The following is a 23,983-nucleotide window of genomic DNA, read 5'->3' as shown; positions in this document are numbered from 1 at the left end:
CCCAGAGGGAGGGCTGAGGGACCTCAGCCTCTCCTTACAGGGGAAGCAGACCTGTTGCTTTACTCCCCACCCTCATGGCCCCATTTAACTTTAATAACTTAATACAGTTGTACTGGGAATTACCTTGTCAATACTGGAAATTGTGGTAACACATCAGTGTCTGTAGAGGAGAGAGTCCCTATCTACTTCTCCTTTAGCTGTTACATGGACTTTTTGGTTGTATCTAGGAACCCAATTAGTACAAGAGCAAATTAATAAGAGACAATAATAAAAGCTGTATCATTTTTACATGTGTATGGAGATTTTCAAAACAGAGAGAGGTTCTAAGAAATGACCAAAGCATAATGTTTTCATACATTTTAGAGAAAGAACAATGTGTTTGTGAAGGATATATGGATTAGTATAGTAAATTCTGGAGGCTTTCCAGTTACTCACAGGCACATGAGGGGTAGAAACTAGTGGATGGTAAAGATCACTGGAATATGTTTTAAGGTCACTGAGCTCTAGTTACCAGTGTCTGGTGATCAAGGCTATTTTTTGCCTTAGTATGAGAAGTACAACATCCCCAGAAGAGTGATTTCAGGCTTGTTACATGGAGGGAAATAAAGGCAAATGGTACTTTCTGAATATACCATCTGCTGAGCAACTGCAGGTTGTAATGGTTACATACCAACCACAAATTTGTCCTGCTACCTCTGTGTGTCCTTGAGCTCCATCACACCTGTAGTTCACACTTAATCAGAGTGCTGTGCAGTTTCTTTTATTTTGCTTATTTTGGACAATTTTAGTTTCTCTGCACCTCATAATTCTACATTGTTAATGTCAAATAATATCTTTAAAGATGACATTTAAGTATTTTAATAATATAAAAATCTTATGTTAGTTAAATAAATGACATTTTTCTCACCCAAAAGTGAAAAATAATAGTTGTTTACCTTATAATTAGCAAGGCTTTCTGTTGATTAAAGCAGTAACTTTTAAAACTTTTATATGTATACTAATTTTAATAAGTTAAATATAAATCTTGAATAAAATATACAGATGTGTATCTAACACCACCTGAAAAGAAAGTATCAGAAAACATTAACAACCCAAAACCAAACGGAACAATCAGTATTACTGATTTTTAATTATTAGCATAAATAGTTGTTTGGGATAATACATTTCATTATTTCTGTTTAATGCTAATTATACTGGTCACATGAGTGTGGGCTTTTAAGAAAATTTAATCAAAATTAGAAAAATAACGTTAAACATTAACAAATTGGTCAAAAACATTTTTTTTTAATTTGGCAATATTGAGGTTTGAAGTCAAGGCCTCATTTTCAGAGACAGGTATTGTACCTCTTGAGTCACATCCCAGTCCTTTTATGCATTTGGTTATCTTCTGTGGGATCTCGCATTTTTGCACAGGGCCAGCTCCCGAGCATGATTCTTGTTCTTACCGCCTCCATGCAGCTGGAGTTACAGATATGACCCACCATGCCTGCACACATTTATCTAGACTGGGTCTCATTTTACTTCAGTTGGCCTTGTTTTCTTGAGATAGGGTCACACAAACTTTGCCTGGTCTGGGATAGAACAATGACCTTCCTGTATCTGCCTCCACTGTAGTTGGGATTACATTGTGCCTGGAAATTGATTTTTAACTTTTAGTTTTCTTTAACTAACCATAATTTTTGAGTTAATGACAATAAATGCATGTGTAGTGGTCATAAAGATATTTTTTTATTCTGAGCACATCTTGAGGTAATAGTATATCTTTTCATATATGGGAAAAGTTAATGACAAAATCTCAGTCAGTTGGCTGGAGTATTCTGATTTAGGTCCCCTGAATTATTGATCATCTCATCCTAGACAAGGGATACTGACCATTAAGTACATGACTTTTTTGCCATGGACTAGAGAAAGAAGAAATCTTTTTTTGTGGGTGTGTGCAGGCCTAGGAAAAAGAAGCCAAGTTTCTTTATTTATAGTGAACTCTCAGCTTCATATTCAAAACTGGATTTTTTGATATTGTGTCAAAGCCTAACGTCACAAATGAACATGAATTCATTTGAACTAGATATTCAAATACAAAAAACGTTTTATGAGTGGGGACATGTTTTGGGTTTTCTAACTATTCTTATACCTCCCGTATGTGCTATCCCCTTGTCATGTGACCCAAGTCCAACCATATTGCTGCATTTGCCCTAGATCTAAAGTCCACATATGAGGGAGAACATATGATTTTTGGTCTTCTGAGACTGACTAAACTTGCTCAGAACGATATACTCCAGTTCCATCCACTTACCTGCAAATAATAAGATTTAATTCTTCTTCATGACTGAGTAAAATTCCATTGTGAATAAATATTACATTTTTTTGATCCATTCATCAGTAGTGGGGCATCTTGGTTATTTCCATAACTTGGTTATTGTGAGTAGTGCTGCAATAAAATGGATGTGCAGGTGCCTCTGGAGTAACCTGTGTTGTGTTCCTTTGGGTATATCACCAGGAGTGGGATTGAGAAACTAATACAGAAACTTTAAAGCAACAGAGATCAACATGAGAAGGGGACTAGAAACCAGTGTAAAGATCAGTTAGAGATGAATCAACTAGGGTTTTAACACATTTGTACATGAAAGCCATGCTAGGCTTTGTATAGCAATCCTTAACTCAACTAGCAAAAATGCTTTGTCTTTCTTATTATGCTTATGTCTTCTCTTGAACAAAATTAGAGATAAGGGCAGAACAGGTTCTGCCTGGGAGTGAAGTGGGGGAGGGGGAGAAAGGTGGGGGAGGGGGCCAGGGGGAAGAAATGACCAATGTATGCACATGTGAGTAAATGAATAATAAAAAATTTTTTTAAAAGTTTTACGATTAGATGTTCTTAATATTCCTTAGATAAATATCAATAATGCTTTGCACATTGTAAATATTTAAATATTGTACTTGATATTTTATTATATCTCTGGGTGTATTGTCATATATTTTGATAAAACTTTCTAATATTTCTTTTCCTGAGTTTGCATGTGATACCTTTATTGCAGTCATTGGACTTGAGTTTCTTATTGCTTTCCTCAGAATACATCAAATAAACTTCAGGGAATAAGATTTTGCCAGGCTATGTCTGGAGTTCTGGTTTTGTTCCTTTATTTTGATCTGTGCTATGGAGGATATTTTCTGTAATTGTTAACAATAATATACAATGAAGGAATTACCTGTTTGACATAGAATTGTAAAGAATTTTCCTGTTGGAAGCTGAACTCCTGGGGTGAAGGGTTGTGAATTGAGTCTTTAAAAATGTTTCCAATGAAAATGGCTACTTAAATTATTAATCTTAAGGAGCTTTGCAATATTCAGAATTATTTGCTGTGGCTATCTTTCCTGTGCATTGTATTGATTCAACAGACACACTCTTTCTCATGGTCTTGATAAAAATTTTTCTCATGTGCTCATAGAAAAAGAAAATATTTTGTTACATCTACCTCATTAGTAAAACTACTTTAGAGTTAAATCAAAAGTAAGAAAACTGAATATTTGAAGCACTTGGGAGAACTTATGTAAGTGCTATTAAAATTTCTAAGGCTCATCTGTAAACTGTTACTAGAGAGACAGCTGACGGGAAAATGAATCACACAGCTTTTATTACATGGGTCAGAATTACCATCTTCAGTGGACTTCAAAATTGCACTCTTAGTTAATAGCCTCCCATTATCACAAAATCATCTTTCTGTCTTTTGGAATAGAGTTGAAATTAACAGCAACTCTTGTTGTAAGCATATTCTCTCTTACTAATAGTTACTGGAATTGAAAATTATATCTATCACCGTCATCAAATCTTCTTTGGAAGTGATACTTCAGAATTTCTGCACACTGCAATTATAGGGTGGGTCTCCATCGTTCCCAACAGAATCCCCAAAGGTTAACTTAATTACGGATCTCAAATGTGCAAAGATTGAAGTCAGTTATTTTCCACCTAAACTAGAAGAGAATGGTTGGAATTGAATGGAATGGAGGCACAATACTATTACGAGACAGGAGGAAAATATTTCTGCCTGTGAAGATTTGCACAGAAGCAGTGTCTTCTTGCAAAACAACTTCTTGGAGAGAGTTTATAGAATGGTTCCTCATTGTTATTAATATTTTATATCTGTAAACTCAAGAAAGAGAAATACATTTCACATAGTCTGAGCCTTTATTGAGCTTTGGATCAGATAGGTCTGAAGCCTATAGTTAACATTGCTTTGAAACAAGCTTCCAGGGCTCAAGTCCATGCCTACTTTCACTGTAAACTGTATATTTTAAATGGTGTGCTATATTTTGTGTTTTGACAATTTTGCTCTTAATTGCCTGCATCATTGTGACACTGATCCTGTTAAGGAATTAATAGATAATTTATGCTTCCCCTACTCCAGTGGATAGTACAGTTTCGTGGATTAGTTTGTAAAGGTGTTTACATCATTTATTGATGCTTAGTTGGTAAAAAGTTATGGGCAAGGAGTCTTATGGTGAATAATTAAACATATGTGCAAGTGGTAGGCAGACTGGAGTTCAATAAAAGTTACTTGGTGTTTTAACATTATAACTTCTATTATTGCAATATTTTAGATTGCACCTACATCTGACAGTGACTTTGGACGATATAACTGCACAGCCACTAACCGTATAGGAACAAGATTTCAAGAATATATTCTTGCTTTAGCTGGTAAGTATAGAATAATATATTTTTGAAATCTCATAATTTTTTTAACAAATGGAATTTTAAATTGATAGAGTTACATAGTTGAGCAAATAAATGAATTGTAACTGTAATCTCAGCTACTCCAGAGGCACATATTGTGGACCTCCCAGTTTGTTTGAAGCCAGTCATGGAAAGTTAGAGACTCCATCTCAACCAGTAAGCCAGACATGGTTGTTCATGTCTGTAATCCTGCCTATGTGAATCTGTAGTTAGTTAGGATTGTGGTCTGAGAATGGCCCAGGTGAAAACACAATACCCTGTCTGAAAAATAAGTAAAGTAAAATGGGCTGACAAAGTGACTAAAGTGATAGAATATCTGTCTACCAAGTATGAGGCCTAAAAATGTGTTACATAATTTTACATACTAACAGAAAATTATTTTACATTTTCCTAAGTCAACACAGAGGATATTATTTGACAGAATGCTTGAGGGCTTAAAAATCTGTAGCACTGAAACTTGGCACATCGTAAGAACATAGAATGTTTGTAACAGTTAAAGCTGATTTTTAAATGTTGGTTTTAATTTCTCCACATTTTATAAGTGAGATATTTGTGAATATAAACAACACCTTTTAAGAAATCAGATATTTGAAATAAAGTAAGACTCTAGTTCAAAAATTAAAAAGTAAAACTATTTTGAACTTTTACACTTTAACAGAACAAATAGCTCTGTTACTTTTAATGTAAAATAGAAAAAATTTAAGGTTATAAAGTAATATTTCATTTCATGTGTGCAAAAATTATCTTGTTCTGTCCCTAAAGCTTAATGGTACAGAAATAATCATATGTAGGCTAAAATATTTTTGACTAGAAATCAAGCTATGTCTTAGTTAGGGAAGTATTTATAGAATTTTCCATCTCTTCAATAAGACTGAAAATATCTTTTTACATATAGCTTGCATCGAAAATGGTTTTTAAAGCTAGATAAGCCTGAGGAAATTATAGTAATTTCATTTTTAATAGAATAATATCTTTTAAAGAAATGTTACCTTATTTTGTGAGTTCTCATGTCAGTCTGATTTTATATTAATTAATATAAAAGCATGTTCTTTCTATTACTATCTAAGTATAGTCTCATAAGCAAGGTCAGTAGTTCAGAAATGCTCTAAAGAAATTTTTAACTTTAAAATGATCATAAAACTCATAATACTGAATTATTACAAAACTTAGCCTGTTATTCTTCAATTCTAACACTAGGATAGAAGGAGGGACATTTTTCTACATTGTGGGAGAAAGCAGAGGGAAGACTCTGGAAGGTTTGAGGGAAGGAAGGAGGGAGTAAAATACTGAGAGTGGGGAATTGCAGTAGGAAAGGAAGGAGGACACCAGAGATGAAGAAAGAAAGAGATTAACTAATATTTGTTACCTACCATGAAGTCATTAAAAATTCAATTTTAATGAAAATCATGGGAAATGCACTGTCTGTATTTAGGAATATGAATAAACCATTATATATTCAATTAAATTCTAGGTAAATGAAAATTGTTGACATCAGATTAATTGATAAATTGCAGTATCATTTGTACAGATCAGTAACATTCATTACTTAAATTAATTGCAAACATTAAGAAATTCGGCAAATTTCTTTTTATGTAGTAATAACATTTTACAAATAACTAGATATGTAATCAATATATGTACATATAATTTTATTCATATCAATACATTATTATATTGTGCTATTTTATGTATGATTTAGTTTTCTGTAGGGACATCTACATAAATGACAAGAATTTGTTTCATATGATGTAAAACTTTTAATATCAGGAAGACTATGAAAAATAAAACATTTTGTTGATGATATTCAAACAATATCATTAAATTCATACAAAATAATATTTACCACTTTCATATTTCATAATACTGCTGTAAGTTTTTTCATTTGAAAATATAATTGATGCCTCAACTTCCAATGAATATATAAAGTAGTGAATTTATCTCTACCCAATCACAGTAAATTTAAATGTTTCATTCAAGCAAAAAGTTGGAATGTTTTCAGAAATATTTTCTCAATATTGTGATTCTTTGGTGATTCCAAGTATACAATTCTAGCTGAAACTTTGTTTCAACAAAAGATAGATTCAATTGAAATTGTGATGCATATATAAAAATTCAGAAGGCCTCAAAGAGGAAATATACCTTTAAACAATACTTGTAAATATGATTTCTTTGACTAGACTCCTTTATTTAGTACTAATTTTTGAAACAAGAATATAGACATTAAATATAAACATTAAAAACATAATGAAATTTTAATAGTGATATTAGAATCCAGGCAAGTTAAAACAGGTGTCCATGGGACAAGACAGAAATAGCAGCCAGAGAGGCGTTTTGGAACCTTGTCAGATTTGGGAGATACTCACAAAAGGGTTATATAAGGATATGGGGTGATGGATGAACAGATTCTTCAAAGGTTTGATAAAATTAGTAGATTTATACAATGCAATAAGTGACACATTTCCCTTTTACAGAGGAACGTTACAAACACCAGATAGAAAGAAAACTCAAATGATCTTATACTGATTCGGCATTGGAGGCAGAGATATGAACTCTGGTTTCAGTGTATGTACATGAATGCATAAAGGAGAAAAGTAGATGTCTGTGTGTGTCAGTGTTCAGTCATTTTGACAAAGAGCTTCTTTGTTCTAAGAATGCCACTTAGAATACAATTTCTGACCTAGTGCTACCCATTGAGAGGACTTAGGAACTTCAACACCCCCACAAAAAAGATTCTGGTTCCATATATCATTCCTCTATAAAAATAACTAAGTTTCTTTGTAGAAACTTAATGCTAATTTCAGAAATAGCATGGGAAAAAAAAGGACAGAGTAAGCATGGGAAAATTGTGGTATCAGAAAGTAAAACTAAATCAAACCAATTCAAACAACAAAAATATTTAAGGTCCCATGTCGAATGTTGCATAAATCAACATCCCCAAGCAATGTAGTGTAAATGAATTCACCCAAGACACACCAACAGCTTCTAAAGACTGCAAAAGTTAATTGCAAAAATGATCAATAGAAATCTTGAAGTCAAGGATGGTGTTCAAACCTGTAATCCCAGCCCCTGGGAAGTGGAGGCAAGGGGATTGTGAGTTTGAGGCCAGCCTAGACAGCAGAAGGATAACCTATCTCAGAAAATAAACAAACAGAAGAATGAGTTCCAAAATACTTTTTTAAATTTCTAGTTTACTATAAAAAGAAATATAGTAACTTTATGGTTGATAAACTTAACTTACCCCACATTAACTAAGTGATCAAAGATAACATCAGCAATATTGAGGAAATCATACTGAGGTACAAAGAGGCAGCAAAAAGAGAGTAGAATAACTTCTGTGATAATTCTCCCCAAAATGTACAATTAGAATTTAATCAAAATTCAAATCAAGAGGTCATCTGTAAAATATCTACCCTTCACAGTTTCAAAGTCAAGGAAACCAAGAAAAGGTTCAGGCAGTTTCCCAGACTAAAAGACCATGATAGACTTGATAAAAAAAAAGTAACATGCATGGATCTGAATTGCTTCATTTTACTAAAAAGCACATTATTGACATGTTGAGTAAACCTTTATTTTGATCATACCCACTTAAGTGGTTCAGCTAAACAATATTACTATGTTTTTTCCTGCAAATTTTTTAAGAATTGAAATTCTTTCAAAAAAAAATTGAAGAAAACTAAGACAAATAAAGAACAATGCATGAAACAAAGAAGCTTTATACAAGCAAAATAATTATGAAAATATGCAGTGTTCTTGATAAAATCATCTACATATTTGTTCATGAACAGGTCAATATATGATCCATTAGATGATATGAAAATATTAAAAATAGTATTTTTCATAGTGCATAATAATTCATTCATAGACAATTAGCACATTTCATAAGTAATATACATATTTTATTCTAAAATACAGCAATAGAAAGGTTTGAAATCTCTTAATCAATACCCTTATAACATTGTTCATAAAGTAGAAATGTAATCTTAGTCAGTAGTAGTGTAATTATGATGTATTATGGAGATTGAGCATACAGGTGCAAACCACTTGTACTCATGAGCCAGATGCTTCATTCCTTCATTCCTCCATTTGCCATGTTGTCTGTTGGGAAAGAACAGCTTGGTAGTTTACATTAAACAGGAATTATTAGCTAAACTGAATCATGAGTAGTCATCATAATTCTTGTAGTAACTCAATGAAATACATAAAAGATTATTTATACCCTGTTCAACAGTAGAAAGAAAGGTTCATAAATTATGTAACATATACATAAGCACATTTTCTTATTATTATGTTTATCACTATGTTTTTAAAAGTGGGTGTGATGAAATAGATATTGGCTAGATCAATGGCCTCTCTTAAGTAGAATTAGCCTGAGAACAGCAGCTCTTTTTGCTTTACTATTTCTTACATGAGATTCCAATACTTTGACTCTTTAAAAAATTATTTATCATTTATTTATTTTAACTTATGGTAAGTGCATATTTATAGGGAATTTTGTGATAATTTGATACATGTATGCAATGTATCATGATCACATCAAGATAAATTGACTTTATATTTCCTTAAGCATTTATCATTTCCTTCTTTTAGAAGCTTTTTAACATCTCTCTTGTGGCCGTGCATAAAATATATAATAAATTATTTTAAATTATATTTACCTTACTCAGGTGTGGATCACTAGAACAAATTCTTCTAATTATTAGTCCTATTTTTTACACTAGTTCCAAGAACCAATGAATGTTTTCCAAATGATATATTTTTTAAGTAAAATACATTTGCCTGTGCTTGGATTACCTGAAAAGCTCTGAACAAAATCATTCCATAAAACTTTGGCTTTATATTCCAGAACAAGAATTGATCTAATTGTCTTTCATTTTTGTTCTGTCGTTAGAAAATTGAACAAAAAGTATTTTTCTGTAATTTCAAGGGAATTTTAGTTATTTCATTAATGAAGCAAAAACATGAATGTTGTTTTTAGAATTAGTGAGAAAATTTCAAGTGTTGGAAATGAAATTTAGCTAATGAAATAAGAAAACTTTTTTAAATGAAAACAAAATTTGATAATGAAATTTAAAACTAGAATAATAGTTATTTTTAACCAGATATACATGTAAGCATACAGAATGCGTTTTCAGATCATGATCTTCTAGAAGTAAAAAATTGTAAGGAAAGGCAGTATAAATTTAAATGCTATAGAACCTTATCTCCTATAACTTTGATTTGCTCCAAGATATTTAAAGAAAAACCCAAATAAAATATGGTTCCTAACTAGAAAATAAGATTATCACCTAGGAGAACCCTTTTATAATTCACAATTTCATAGTGAAGTCTTTAGTAAATATATATGTAAGGCTGTTGTAAGCACTATGTGAGTAATGCATACAGCACAACAAACACTTGACAAGTACTCAGAAAGTAATTGTTAGCTGTTTCTATAGCCAAGTTATCATTCACGTTTCTCGGGTAGATGACAGCTTGTCAATGTCGTTAATTAAAATATATAAATCAAGACACCATAGATTTAATGCATTCGTGAAATGGAAAAATTACTATGCTTATTTTGGGCACCATATTTCTATTGAATTAAAATTTTTATTTAATTTCTTGCTCTTTTCTGTCTACTACCTTGTTCTACATGTTTGCTATTAAGTGAGACTTTCCATAATATGTTTCACAATTGATTTTTTTAACTCAGTTCATGACTCCTTTTTCACCCTTATTAAATCTCAACTTGTCAGTTGTGACTCATCTTTTTAACCTACTGAGACCCCATCAAATCCAATACTTGATTTTTCTTTCCAAGATTGATTTAATTCACAAGTATGAGGAAGCAGTCATCTGTATTTTGACCCCAGTCATGAGTAAGCCTATATAAGTCACTTTTGAGAACAGAGACCTGCTTATATGTTAAGCTGTATCAATTGAACAAATTCTATAGATAAGGCATTAACTAGAGTCAATCTAGTGTTCTTTGTATTGAGGTGAAATTTTTTTTCCAGAAGCAGGTTAAAGTTAGTTCATTTCAAAACACACTTTCTTCAACTGAATATACAGCCAAGTTTCCCTAAATGTTCTGGCATGAAAATGTTGGCATTGCAACGCACTCTTTTTTCAATAATTATGAAGCAAGTTTAATGATAGTTAGAGAATACTAATTACATCCCCTGATTTCTACTTCTTATACTACTATGAACAATGCAAATTATGATTCCATGACTTTTTTTAGGGAATCTATGGTCCATCAATTCCCAGTCAACTTGTAAACTCACTCAGCCAACAAATACACTAAGCTTGCCTATTCACAAGTATTTTAAGGTTATTTATTTATTTATGGATTCATTATGGCCAAATATAAATTTAAAAAAGCAAAAGAAAAATTTTAAACTCCTGGGCATGCCTTCTGCAGTTCAGTTGATAAGAGAAGCTCTCAGTCAGTCTGTGTTCATGTCAGTTGTGTTAAAATCATGTGAGATCTGAATGTTTCTCTGCCCTTAATTTTGTGAATATGTCTGTCAAGAAGCACATAGTGCCAAAACAGAAAGGTAAAATTTATGGGAATTTGGCCCTACAATAAATTGCCACTTACTTTAAGTGATAAAGTGAAAATTTTTAAATTTTTTGAATGGTGGCCTGTCTTTAGCAGAAGTTACGCAGCATCATGGGGAAGAACTTTTTTGCATCCTGAGATTCATGACTTTTCCTCTGTGCTGTTCTTCTTGGAACTGGAAACAACAGGACCTACTGTATATAATGGGTTTCTTGTAGATGCCATACATTTTTCTAGATCTTATGGATCTGAAGTTGCGAAACATAAGGCACCTGGTCCTTACCATATGTTAGACTTCAAAAGATAAAGGCAACCATAGAAGTGCAAATCAAAAACTCAGAAACACAAAATTGAATTCTGCTCAGAGTTCCTGAAGAAAAATTCAAACAAGTGTTAACAGTTGAATTGGACCTAAGTAAGCAAGTAGAAACAGATCCAGTGAAGCAGAAAAAAAGGACTTACAGAATCAAAGCAATGCTAGAAATCTCTCTGTATAGCTATCCTTATCTCAACTAGCAAAAACGCTTTGCCTTTCTTATTATTCCTCATATTTTCTCTTCAAAAAATTGGAGATAAGGGCAGAACAGTTTCTGCCTAGAAGCAAGGAGAGTGCGGGGCAGAAGGAAGGGACAGGGTGTAGGGGGGGAATGGCCCAAACAATGTATACACATGTGAATAAATGAATAGTAAAAAAAATGTGACATCTGTAACAAAGGCACCATGCAATGAAAGGAGATGAGTTACTAACGATGAGTCATTCAGTAGCTGACTGAAGGGCTATGTTGTGTTAGGGCTCCAGGGTCAAGTGATAAAAATAGAGAAGTAGTCAGAGACCAAATTATGAGGTTTCTTAAAAATGTGTTTACATTCTGCCTGGCACATAGAAAGAGGAATCTGGAGATTTTATTCACAAATAATCCATTTATCTTGGAACAACTATCTTACTAACACTATAGAGATTGATTTATAACTTAGCATAAGAGGTGGGACAAATGCTACACTGTTTCTTCAACTAGTCCATTTACATAAAGTTAAACTCAAACATTCTAAGATAATGTCCACTGATCCAAAGCAGTATGGGACAGACAGACCGACAGACAGACACACGCCTATGAACACACTCATTTGTTCCTGTTTCATAGTTATTTTAGGTGCACTTCTTGAATCTATGAAGAGTTTGGTGTGTTATACTTCTTATTTTATGAGACACAGTTAAAATGTTCAATTAGTAAGCAGATATGAGTACTTAGGACCCATAAGAATTAAGAAGAATTGGGTATATTTTTAGGAAATAATTTCCATTTCTCCCTTTGGAATAAATAAACATTTTCATGAAAAATATTAGTGATACAAATGTGATAAACATGTACAGATACCAGAACTACCTTAAATTTAGTCATTGAACTTAAAAGTACATGAACAAATGAGGTTAAAATCAAGTATTCTACTGCTGAGGAGAAAAGATAAGCATGAATCAATTGCTATGAAAAGTTAAAAGAATAATGATTTGGATTTGGCAATTCGGGAAAACAGAGGAATTGTAAAATTAAAAGTATTATGCAGGCTTTCAAGTGTGTTACTTATTGACTATAATGTTAGCTTAAGCTCACAATTTGTTCTAATCCTTTCTAGCCTTTATAAAATATATACCAAATTTGATACCAAATTTTTGGTGAATTCCAGGTTTTTTATTAAGTGATATACATTACTTGATACCTCTGATAATCCTAGACTCAGCTATTCTTCTAACCCACTTTTTAGAGAAAAAATACTGGTATTTCAAAAGATTAAGGGACTTGTTTAGAGTTGCAGTTAATAAAAGTGGTAAGGCCAGGTTTGGATTAATAATTCTGATCATATAACCAATTTCATAGTCCAATACTATATAATCACCAATAGAAGTGAAAACAAAGGATAATTTAACTGTTAGGTGTTTGCAAAATTGTTGTTCCTTCTGATTATGCATTCATTCATTCTGGAATGGGTGGTATTCATTAACTGTTGGGATGAAAGTTGCTATGAAGTAGACTAAAAACAACACATGCCCCAAATGAGGGGGGCACTGTGTATGGAACCGAGTATCTATATCCCAATTTGAAACACTGGACTTTAATATAGTGTTTGTGAATATGGCCTTTAGTTTGCATTCCCTCAGTATGTTGGATAATTCAGGATCCTCAGGAAAAGACTGAAAAATCTAAGACTGATGCCATATGGAATATAGAATAAAGATCCTGAATTCCCTCTCTGGGAAGCAATGTCATTAGGATGGTTATTTAGAAAATTGATTTTACATTCTCATGTTACATGGATTGAAGTTTTGTAGCACATCTAATAGTAAATGAAGTCAAGAGCCACTAATGGCATGGCAGACAGACACATGGATCTGGAGTTTGGGAGTTAACAGTGGAAATGAGAAGGTTGAGATACAAAAACTTTAATACACAGATTATTAAAATGATGTGGTGACTAATTGTGATGGACATAATTAATTTTACCTACTTAGGAGGCAGAGGTCAGAATGATTACTGTTGGAAGCCTACCTAGACAAATAGTTCACCAGACCTTATCTCAAAAATATCCAACACAAAAAAGGGTGGTGGAGTTGCTCAAGTGTTAAAGTGCCTGCCTAACAAGCATGAAATCTTGAATTCAAACCCCAGTACTGCCAAAGAAAAATAAAGAAAGGAGAGAGAGAGAGAGAGAATTCAAAGATGAAGGGAATTATCAAACATGTGAGAGAGGGAAGGAAGATAGTATTAAAGACAGCACTTATTTGGATATGTTCTTTGTCTTTATATATTATTTTTGTCTTTACTTTTTATATTGACAGATAAAATTGTGTTTTTTTATTGTGGACCACACAATGTTTTGAAGTGTGTACACATTGTAAGGGGAGTAACTCCAGCTGATTAAACTATCCAGTGACTCAAATAGTTTATATTTTATTCTAATTTCTGAAATATTTAACCCATCAGATATTTCCTGAGTGTGTTCTGGTAACTTTGCTCAAAGTTTTATAGTACACGGTTGGAAATATGAAGGCAGAATGTAATAATAAAAGACACCAGATCTTCAAATCATAAACATGATTTTACTTGTAATCAGATCACAGAAATAAGAGGCATATACAATATGAAATGATGTTGTTAGGATATGACACAATCTGTAATGTGACAAGATAATATAGAATGATATAATTTAGCATAATATAATAATATATAACATGATATAATATAATGAAAAAACCAGGATAATATTCAGCAATTGGAAAATAGGGTATACAATTACAAAAGGAAATCCAATGGCCCATGTGTGGATGATGCTATCTTTGTGATAGAAAAAAAATGCTTTTATTTCTCTCTAGGTTCACCACACTTAGACACATTAAGGCAACATCTTGGTGAATGGTACCTACCCATCGGGTTATAGTAAGAACAAAGAATTATATGTAAGCTAATATCAGAAAAATTCAGAAGGATAGTATTTCTCCCTTTTTCCCCAGTCACATGTCTCCAAAATGTGCAAGATAATTGCTATGATGTCCAACTTCAATCTGTAGACATAGATAGTTGCCCACTGTGGACTGAAGGATTGTCAGTCTTACTAAAGGATAATCCATGTTTATTTGTTTTCTTCCTTCATTGTGGATCAAACCTACAGATGACTTTTGTATTGAACCTACAACTGAAAAGACTTATATATTAAACTAGAGATTAAAAAGCATGAGTATTGAATGTTCATATATAGCCACTTAACACAGTATTTAAATAACTTAAAATTTAGACTTCATTTTAAGATTTTAAGATTTTAAGAGTGGTAGAACTTTTGAGTACATCAGTATTCTATGTATTTGCTTTGAATTTTCTAGTTATGACACAATATACTTCATAGCATCTCTACAGAATTTGTAGTTTTATAATTATAGTTGAACTATACACTACAGCATTTATTTACAATATTTATATCCAAAGGCCATAAACCTGTTCCCTTGGATCTTTCCCAGTAACATTTATAAGATATATTTTTATATGATCTAGGTGAGTATGGTACAAGTACTGTTTATACATGTATGTAAAATTACATATATGTGTGTGCACTTTACATTCTCTTAAAAGGCAATATTTGTTTCTTTTTCCAAAGTTTAACATTATTTCATTTATATCTCTATGGAAGACAGAGAAAGACACCAAGATAAATTCCCTTAATGTTTAATGTTCTCTAAACCTGGAAGAACTGTAATACAGAATCAATAATCTCCTTGCTGAGAATATTTTTTCTTTCTCATTTTCTTTTCCTAGTTGTTTTTCCTTAGAAATAATTCTTTATAAAGAAGTCTTATATAGTAGAAACTAAAATGCATTTCCATCTATGATATCACTTTGAACTTGAAATATGTTAGTTTTTATACAAAAACTGACTCAAGAAAGATTTTGTAGCTATTTTTTTAAAGAATTGAGAATTCAATATCTCAACTGAATGCCATTTTGATTTAAATGAGGTATAAATGATGTTAGAACAGGTCAGTTATAGTATTTAAGGTCAGAATAGTAACATTCTCTGAACAGCTCTCCAAAAGCACTAGTTATACAATTTTAATAAAGGAAAATAAAATACATATTACAGCAAATTATTTGTGGAAATGACCAAATAACAGATTTATTCATTCTTACATTTTAATAACCCCCGTTATCTCTCTCTCTCTCTCTCTCACACACACACACACACACACAGAGCAGCAGCAGCATCTGGCGTTCCTTTACCTCAGTAAAATATTCATACTTATAGAAAATGAAGAATTAAAATATTTCCTCAATAAACTTATATTTTGTAGTTTATTTGCTGAATTTTTAGTGTTACTTGCTGTGGTGATAGAAATTGAATAGAGCATTCTTTATTGCAATTTGAGTAGCTTGTTTATGTCTTAGTCCAAGCTTTGTAATACAAGCACATTAAGTGATTTACACAGCAATTGTCCTTTATTCCTTATTCTCATAAAGCATAAGTCTTAATAATGGTTGTTTTCGTTACCTGGTTGTGTTTTATGTGCATTTGTTCCTTTGTAGACGTGCCATCCAATCCCCATGGAGTGAAGGTTATAGAGTTGTCACAGACCACAGCCAAGGTATCTTTCAACAAACCAGACTCCCATGGAGGTGTTCCCATTCATCACTATCAAGTGGATGTCAAAGAAGTGGCATCAGAAACCTGGAAAATAGTACGCTCCCATGGAATTCAAAGTGAGTCAATGATTCCAGCATATATTGACTAGTTCACATGATATTCAATATACATGTGATTATTTTATTATTTTCCTTCAACATTTTTTCATTCATTGCAGTGGTGTTGGGAAGACACATCTAATGCCCTTCTTTCCTTAAGAAGAAGTTTATTACAAAGTGAATAAATTTCCATATTTTTTGTTTGATTATTCATTTCACTTTCTGATATGCTGGGACTAAACCCACATCCTTGTGCATGCCAGACTAGCTGCCTACCACCACTGAGCTACATCCTCTTCCCTCCATCCTTAATAGAATCACTGAAGTTTTATTCTAGAATAAATTTTTACTTTTAATTTTTTGGTGGAAAGACAATTGCTTACATGTTAGATTTGATGACTGAATATTATGAAATGTGTGTTTACGTCTAATTTATTCGTATTTCCAGAAGGAGGTATGAAAGTAATACTGTGTGATATAGGTGACACATGTATACATTTATGAATTCTAAAAACATTTCAATCTATTAAAATGTTTCAAAATTATGTTTTGAAAATTCAAGTTTTTATTGCAAGTCATTCCATTTTGAGAACTAGAAGGAGCTAATTCTTGCAAGTTAAAAAATCTACATAAACTTTTTTCACTCTTTTAGAATTTCTCAGTGTTATAAAATGGTGGTTTTATTTCTCATCATGAGGAGGAAAAACTGTAACATATAATAAAAAATTACAATTGTTTAAGCCCATTGTTTAGGACACACCTACATTAGGTCTTCCAAATGAATGTATAAAATAGTGAGGAAATTATTGATCTGTTCTGTTCTTCCCATGAGGAATCTGCCCTTCCCCAAACATTTATGATGTAGGGTTCAGTGTGGGGCCTGAAGATTCCTGAGATGGGTGACCAATTCCAGTAAACATGGAGAGAAAGCAAATCAAATTGTTTAAATATCACTTATGTTTATATCTGTTTTTTCAATTTCCACTAAGTAACTTTATTATAAATAAAAATAATTAACAAAGTGATCAACTTTTTTGATAAAAATATTGGAAATGTTAATCAACAAATTATTGATTTATCACATATTTCATATAATGTTCTCAAACAGGTGAGTTCTCATGATTTTTGTTGTTTTTTTTCTTTTTTTCTAGTCTTTTTTTTTTAGTGATGATGTATGTATGTCTGATAGTTGAAATCATTTTTGTACATGCTTTGCATCTCAGGAGAGATTAGTAAAACTTGTGCTAAGAAGTGGGTGAGTAGAGTCAAATTTTCCTGAAAGAAGAAATAACATGCTTTTTAGTGTTTAAATTTTTTAACACAGACAAAACAAAGGAGGTGGTTGTCGAATGACAAAACAAGAAAATAAAGTACTTCTTACCCTGCAATAAGAAGTAGCATGCTAAAAGGAGGTGCTTAAACACAATCAGGAAGAAAAGTATAATTCAGTCTGTATATGTTAGAAATTAAATATTCCAGAACAGTGCAACCCAGCCCAATCTATCCCACTTCACTGGGTAGAAGGTTCATAGACTTTCCCAAGACTTGTTACAGGGTGACAACACTATGGAGAATTTTTAATGGCTTTAGACCAGTCAAGTTGATCAGGTTCAAGAATCCAATGTTGTATGCCATGTCAGAAACTGATTTCTATGTTTATGAGTTGTTTATAATATGAAAGCCCATTTGTTAATTTCCAATGATAAATCATTGTCTCAAAATTCAAACATTCAGAGTCTATATTATGTGATTTTCTTCCACATTCCTATATGATGTAAAAAATTTGCATCAGAAACTTTCTTGGTGAATCTAAACTATGGGGAAGGAAAATGTCATGAGTAGGATATTTAATGGACTCAGAATTTTGGCTTTTAAATTTCACCAATGAGAACAAAACCTTCAAAGCCCCTGAGAATGGGGCTTTATAACTTTCATTTGAGGAGATATCTGCACCAATACGTTTTATTTCTGTCTCATGATTGACTCTTCATTTCTGCATATGTTAACAAGAACCTTAAGTCAGGGTGTGATTGTGTAATCCAATCACTGCATAATCATAAATCAGTGTAGCACAAACATTTCTTAATCCAATTACTATTGTAAGCCTTTCTTTTTCAGTCTCTCTTTTTGTTATTAAGGCATTTAAGAGACACTATAGATTTGTAGTTATATTCAAATATAGTCTAACTGAATCATGCACAGCTTAAAATTTATGTCTAATTTATCACTCACATCTTCTTTGACCCCTATGACAGCTAGTCATGGGGAGGTTTGAGGTCTCATGAACCACAGATTCCTTTGGTGAGTTAATACTTTTTTTGATGCTATGGTTCTTTAGATTGTTTCTGTCTTCCATGCTCTCTGTAAGACAGGAATTTTAACTACCTGACTTGGTGATGCAGGTGGGAGTCACAACAATTATAGAAGGCAAAGTTTCATTACATGGAATGGTGCTTAACTTGACCTTCTTATACACCCCTTCATCCTTTTCTTCATCAGGTTCTGACTTATGTGTTGCTGTTATAAAACCTTATGCTATTTCTACTTGGTCCAGAGACATCTTTCACATCCTTACTAAGCTAGAGAGTAAGAATATAGATTGCTTCACAGCTAATCTTTTTTTGTAGTTTTCTTTTCCCAAACATTTTTACAAAGCACAGAAGACAGATAATCTGCGAAAATAAATGCAAATGCAAATAAAAATTCAAATGTGATGTTCTGCCCCTTGTGCCAAAACATCCTATAAATTCTATTCATCGTTTTGAACTATCTTCTCTTACTAAGAGGCAAGAGGTATGACTGAGACATCTTCTAGGTAGACAGTTCACTAGTCCAACGAAGGACTTTTATTCTCCCTCTAGTCCTCTGCTCGTATAAAATAAGCAGGTGAACTGTGTGCATGGGGGCTGTGGTTTTTTTTTAGATGCATGCAGCCTCTTCTTATTCACATGCATGATGTGGCTGGCATTTTCCCAACTGTTTAGAATTTGATGTTTCTTTTTTCTCCTTTTGAATTGTTCTAGCTGAAAATTATTGCACAATAAGAGTACAGCTGTTCAGTGTTCCATGCAGCTTCCTATTTTGTGTCTAATGCTACGCATTTTATGTAAGATGAACTGTACCTTTATAATTTGACTTATAGTTTGCAGAATTTATATCTGCAAAACTTTATATCTCAGATTATCGTGTGATTTCATTTTTTATACAAACCCCATGTGTTAAAGAAAACCATATTTTTAAGTGTTTGTTGATATAGCCTCCATATATGGATTACAGACATGAGTATAAGTAGATGTAGGGGGTGAATTCAAGTATGATATATTGCAAGAACTTTTATAAATGTCACAATGTATCCCCAGCACAACAATTAAAAAATAAAGAAAATCTTTCTTATGCTGCATTAAGGCAAGAGGAAAAAATAAAAGGCATTTGCATTTAAGAGGAAAAACAATATATGATCAAATGAAAAACACAAATACAATCTATAGTCACAGAGACAAACTGAATAACTAGCTCCATGTGGACCACACTTAAGGATCTAGAATATGTGTGGGTGACATTACTCTGTCTTTATCAAAAAGATGTACAATTTTTCTAAGGATATGATAAAATATTGAGAGTAACAAATTATTTGTTTATAAAATATGAAAGATCATGTGTATTCCTAATTATGTTTAATATAAGTTGAAGGCAATGATTTGATTGTTGGGGCTTGTAACACAGTTTTTGACTTAAACTTTCTACCTTACATACATATTTTCTTTTAGTGACCATGGTTTTATAAAATCAGTATGTCCTTTAAAAAGATATTTCAGTGTTAAGCACATATTACCCATCAGAAAGCCTTATGTCCTTCAACACTGCCCAGAATTAGCCTTTTACCCTGAACCACTTACCATATGCTTCCACTACTTTTAATTTGTTGAAATGCTGTCATGCTAAAATTGTTTTTCCCCATGATTTGTGAGTGACAGGTGAGAACATATTTCTTATGTTATATTATGCTGTATAATTTGAATGTCATGTCATATCATTGTATAGTTATTATAATTCTCTTATCTATCATCCCTCCTAGCATATAATTTCCACTATCGGATTTAGGACTGCCTTGTTAATCTCAGTATTTCAAGTGCCAAAAGTTTATTAGAGTGGATAGAATTTTGAAATTTGGTATAGAGGAGAGAAGGAAAGGAATTATTTTTTAGAATTTGTAAGTGTGTCTTTAATAAGGTGAAACCATTATGTACTCTCCTTAAATAAATATGTACCTACAAAAATAAATTTTAATGAAGACTAAGACTCAAGCTGTTTATTAAGGATAGATATTAATTAAAAGAAGTTGAAGGAAGCAGAATTGACCAAATTGTATAATTAAACTATGCTGCAGGCTCCAGAAATTCTTAATCAACTGGATGAGGCATTCTAGAGGGAAAATTATCCATTCTTTGTTCAGAAGCCAGGTGACATGGCTATATGGTCCAGTCACGATTACCTGGCTGTCATTCCTTCCTTGAAAAGGCTCAGTAGTATACCAGGGCTTTAAGAAAAAGGTATGCTGTTCTGCCCTGCCTGTGACATTAACCTGATCCAGAAATTGGAAACTTCATTGTAATTTTCCCACTGGAGTTTGCCACAAATCCCACATCTTCCCACCTCTAATATGTGGAAGTCGATTCCGATTTACAGAGGTAATCATTTGGCCCAGTGGCAGGACTGCTTGAAACAAAGCTTACAGCTATTTCAGAGCCCTTTCCTGTTGCTGTACTAATTCAATGCTCATTTGATAACCCTTTGTACCACTTTTCTCTCAAAATGTTTTCATAATACTTCCCAAGTCATTGACCCAAAATATTGGTACACATTGATAGATGAGCAAATTTCTCATTTAACAGACAAAAATTTACAGAGTGTATATTATATTTTGATGGAAATTATATATTTTTTCATTTTCATTTCTAACCCTCACTTTATAGCTTACATGTCTTTATCAATTTACATGTTAGAAGTTCATGCATAATGTATGTAACTTTTGAAGAGGACTTATAATAAAAATTAAATTATTGGCCATAATATGCTAATTTCTGGAGTTTCTGTTGGAATGAATCACTTCAACAATCATTTCCTTCTTTGCTACATTCAGTTCTTCCTGTTATAGAATTGAGACTCATATTCCTTGTTGGGGGCTGCACTCTATTCCTAGAGTTCAGCCATATTCTTTGAGAGTGAAATTACTCATAAAGTACACTCACTCCTCTCATATTCTATAGTGATAATCTAAAATAATCATGTTATTCCTTGCTCAACCATTGTACCAAAGATCAGGTGAGGAACATCACTAGGTACATATAACACTTTCAAATATTCATTGTATTTTCGTTGCTGTGTTAGTATTAAAATAAATTAAATGAATAGATCTTGACTATAAAGTTGAAGACTATAATGTTTAGCAAAGTTTCTTTAGGTCATATGAATTAGTTATAGTGAAAGTAAAATTCAAATCCAGATAGGAAGTTTGATTCTAAAGCCTGTACTGCTGAATATTATACATTTCCACCCTACTCAGTTAAGAATTAACCAAACACAATTCACATTACTTCCTTGTAGCTTTTCTCTCTCTTGTGTGTGTGTATCTGTGTGTGTGTGTGTGTGTGTGTGTGTGTATGTGATGTGTATGTGATCCTGCTACAATGAGGCAGAAGGAAATAATTGTATAGAAAATTTATGGAGTGCTTTGCCTGGACCGGTCAAATATGAATTTGAAAGATGAAGTATGGCAATTATATGGAATTTTCATAAGAGAAAAAAAGAAATAGAGACCCAGTGTCTCATCCCTGTAATCCCAGCTACTTAGGAGGCAGAGATCAGGAGGATCATGGTTCTAAGCCAGCCTGGGGAAAATAGTTTGTGAGGCCCTATCTCAAAAAAACCTATCACAAAAAAGGGCTGGTGAAGTAGCTTAAGGTGAAGGTCCTGGTTTCAAACCCCAGTACTTCAGAGAGAGAGAGAGACAGAGACAGAGGGAGAAGGAAGGAAGGGAAGGAAGGAAGAAAGAAAGAAAGAAGGAAGGAAGGGAGGAAGAAAGGAAGGAAGGAAGGAAAGAAGAAGGAAGGAAGGAAAGAAAGAAAGAAAGAAAAAGAAACCAGGTTCAGTGGGTCACACCCGCAATCCTAGCTATTTGGAATGCTGAGATCAGGTTTGAGCCCATTAAACCAGTAGCTTGGCATGGGGATGTACACCTGTCATCCCAGGTACATGATTCCTATATAGCTTGGATGACAAGCACATGTCATCAATACCAGTTATTTTGTTGACATGGGGTCTTGCCAACATTTTTCTCAGGCTGACCTCGATCTGCAGTCCTTCTTATCTCAACCTACTGAGTAACTGGGATTATAGATGTGAGCCACTACTCCTGGCTCAATGGCTAACAACTCACTTTCAGAGCAAAACTCTGCAATTATCAGGTCCTTTTCAAGAGGGAAAAATCATCCCACTTTAGGTATTGGAAAATTTAATCTGGTCCAAGTCAAAATTTAAATTGCAAATCCTAATCAAAGCTCTTATTCTTATTCTTGTTTTTTCCTTTTCATGTTCAAATCTGTTCTATAGTTCATGATTGTGTTACCATGGCCCTTCTTACTACATCACTAAAATAAGTGTATTGGATCAAGGAGGAGAGATGGAGAAGAGAGGAAAAGTCTCACATGTCCAGTGCTTTTCTAATCTGATCATCAGTGTTTTCTGTTGTGGCAGCAGGTGTTTAAATACAGATTTTTTTGTGGGGAGAGGGCATTATTGGGTTTATCAGAAACTTCCCACTCTCTGACTCTCAAACAGGTTCTTCCATCTTGCCTTATTTTTCTTTTGGTTCTAATATTTCCCTCAGGACTTCCCAGAAAGTTAGTAAGTTTTGAATACCTTTGGCAAATGTGAAATCTATACTTGTGGATTAAAGATTCTTCATATCATTTGCAAATCCCTAACTTTATTCTATTTGAGTCAAATTTTAAATCACTTCTCTGCTAGAATGAGCAGATGTGGTTAACCTTTTAGTAAATGTAATTTTTCTGCGTTTCCATAAATGATGCAATTGATCAGATCAACACAATATTTTATAGTTGACTATCTACACTACTAATTTTATGGGTATTTTTGTTTTGTTTTGTCCTATCAGTTCAGACTTACATAGCCTTGACAACAAAGTAGATTATATTTTAGACCATGTGTAACCACTATAATTCTATTATAGTTACATAGTTGTTGAACTCTCTGTACATATATATAATAAAGATATATGTATGCATACAGGCAAAGATAGAAACAGAGAATCACTTTCATAAAACCACAAAGAAAACTATGACATAAGTAACTTTTGCTTATAGAAATTATTAACTGAAACAAGGAGGAAAAATTTGCTCAAAAAAAAGTGTAAAAATGCCTTAGATTCTCTGGGTCCCCATGAATGATGTTTACAAGTAAAGAAAAAAAAAG

At 32.7% G+C, this 23,983-nt stretch overlaps 1 protein-coding gene across 2 annotated transcripts in view; it reads left to right on the top strand.

Annotated features, from left to right (window-relative positions):
* Ncam2 (neural cell adhesion molecule 2) overlaps positions 1–23,983 on the top strand; it is a 463,114-nt gene that overhangs the window by 341,646 nt on the left and 97,485 nt on the right. For both annotated transcript variants that reach the window (XM_020153019.2, XM_074072870.1), the window contains exons 11-12: positions 4,594–4,690; positions 16,337–16,510. In XM_020153019.2, the coding sequence (XP_020008608.2) occupies positions 4,594–4,690; positions 16,337–16,510 (271 nt within the window). The remainder of the gene's footprint in view (positions 1–4,593; positions 4,691–16,336; positions 16,511–23,983) is intronic.

This window comes from Castor canadensis, chromosome 5, assembly GCF_047511655.1.
Source record: "Castor canadensis chromosome 5, mCasCan1.hap1v2, whole genome shotgun sequence".
NCBI lineage: Eukaryota > Metazoa > Chordata > Mammalia > Rodentia > Castoridae > Castor > Castor canadensis.
Note: the sequence above shows the minus strand (reverse complement) of the source record. Positions and strands in the feature narration are given on the sequence as shown.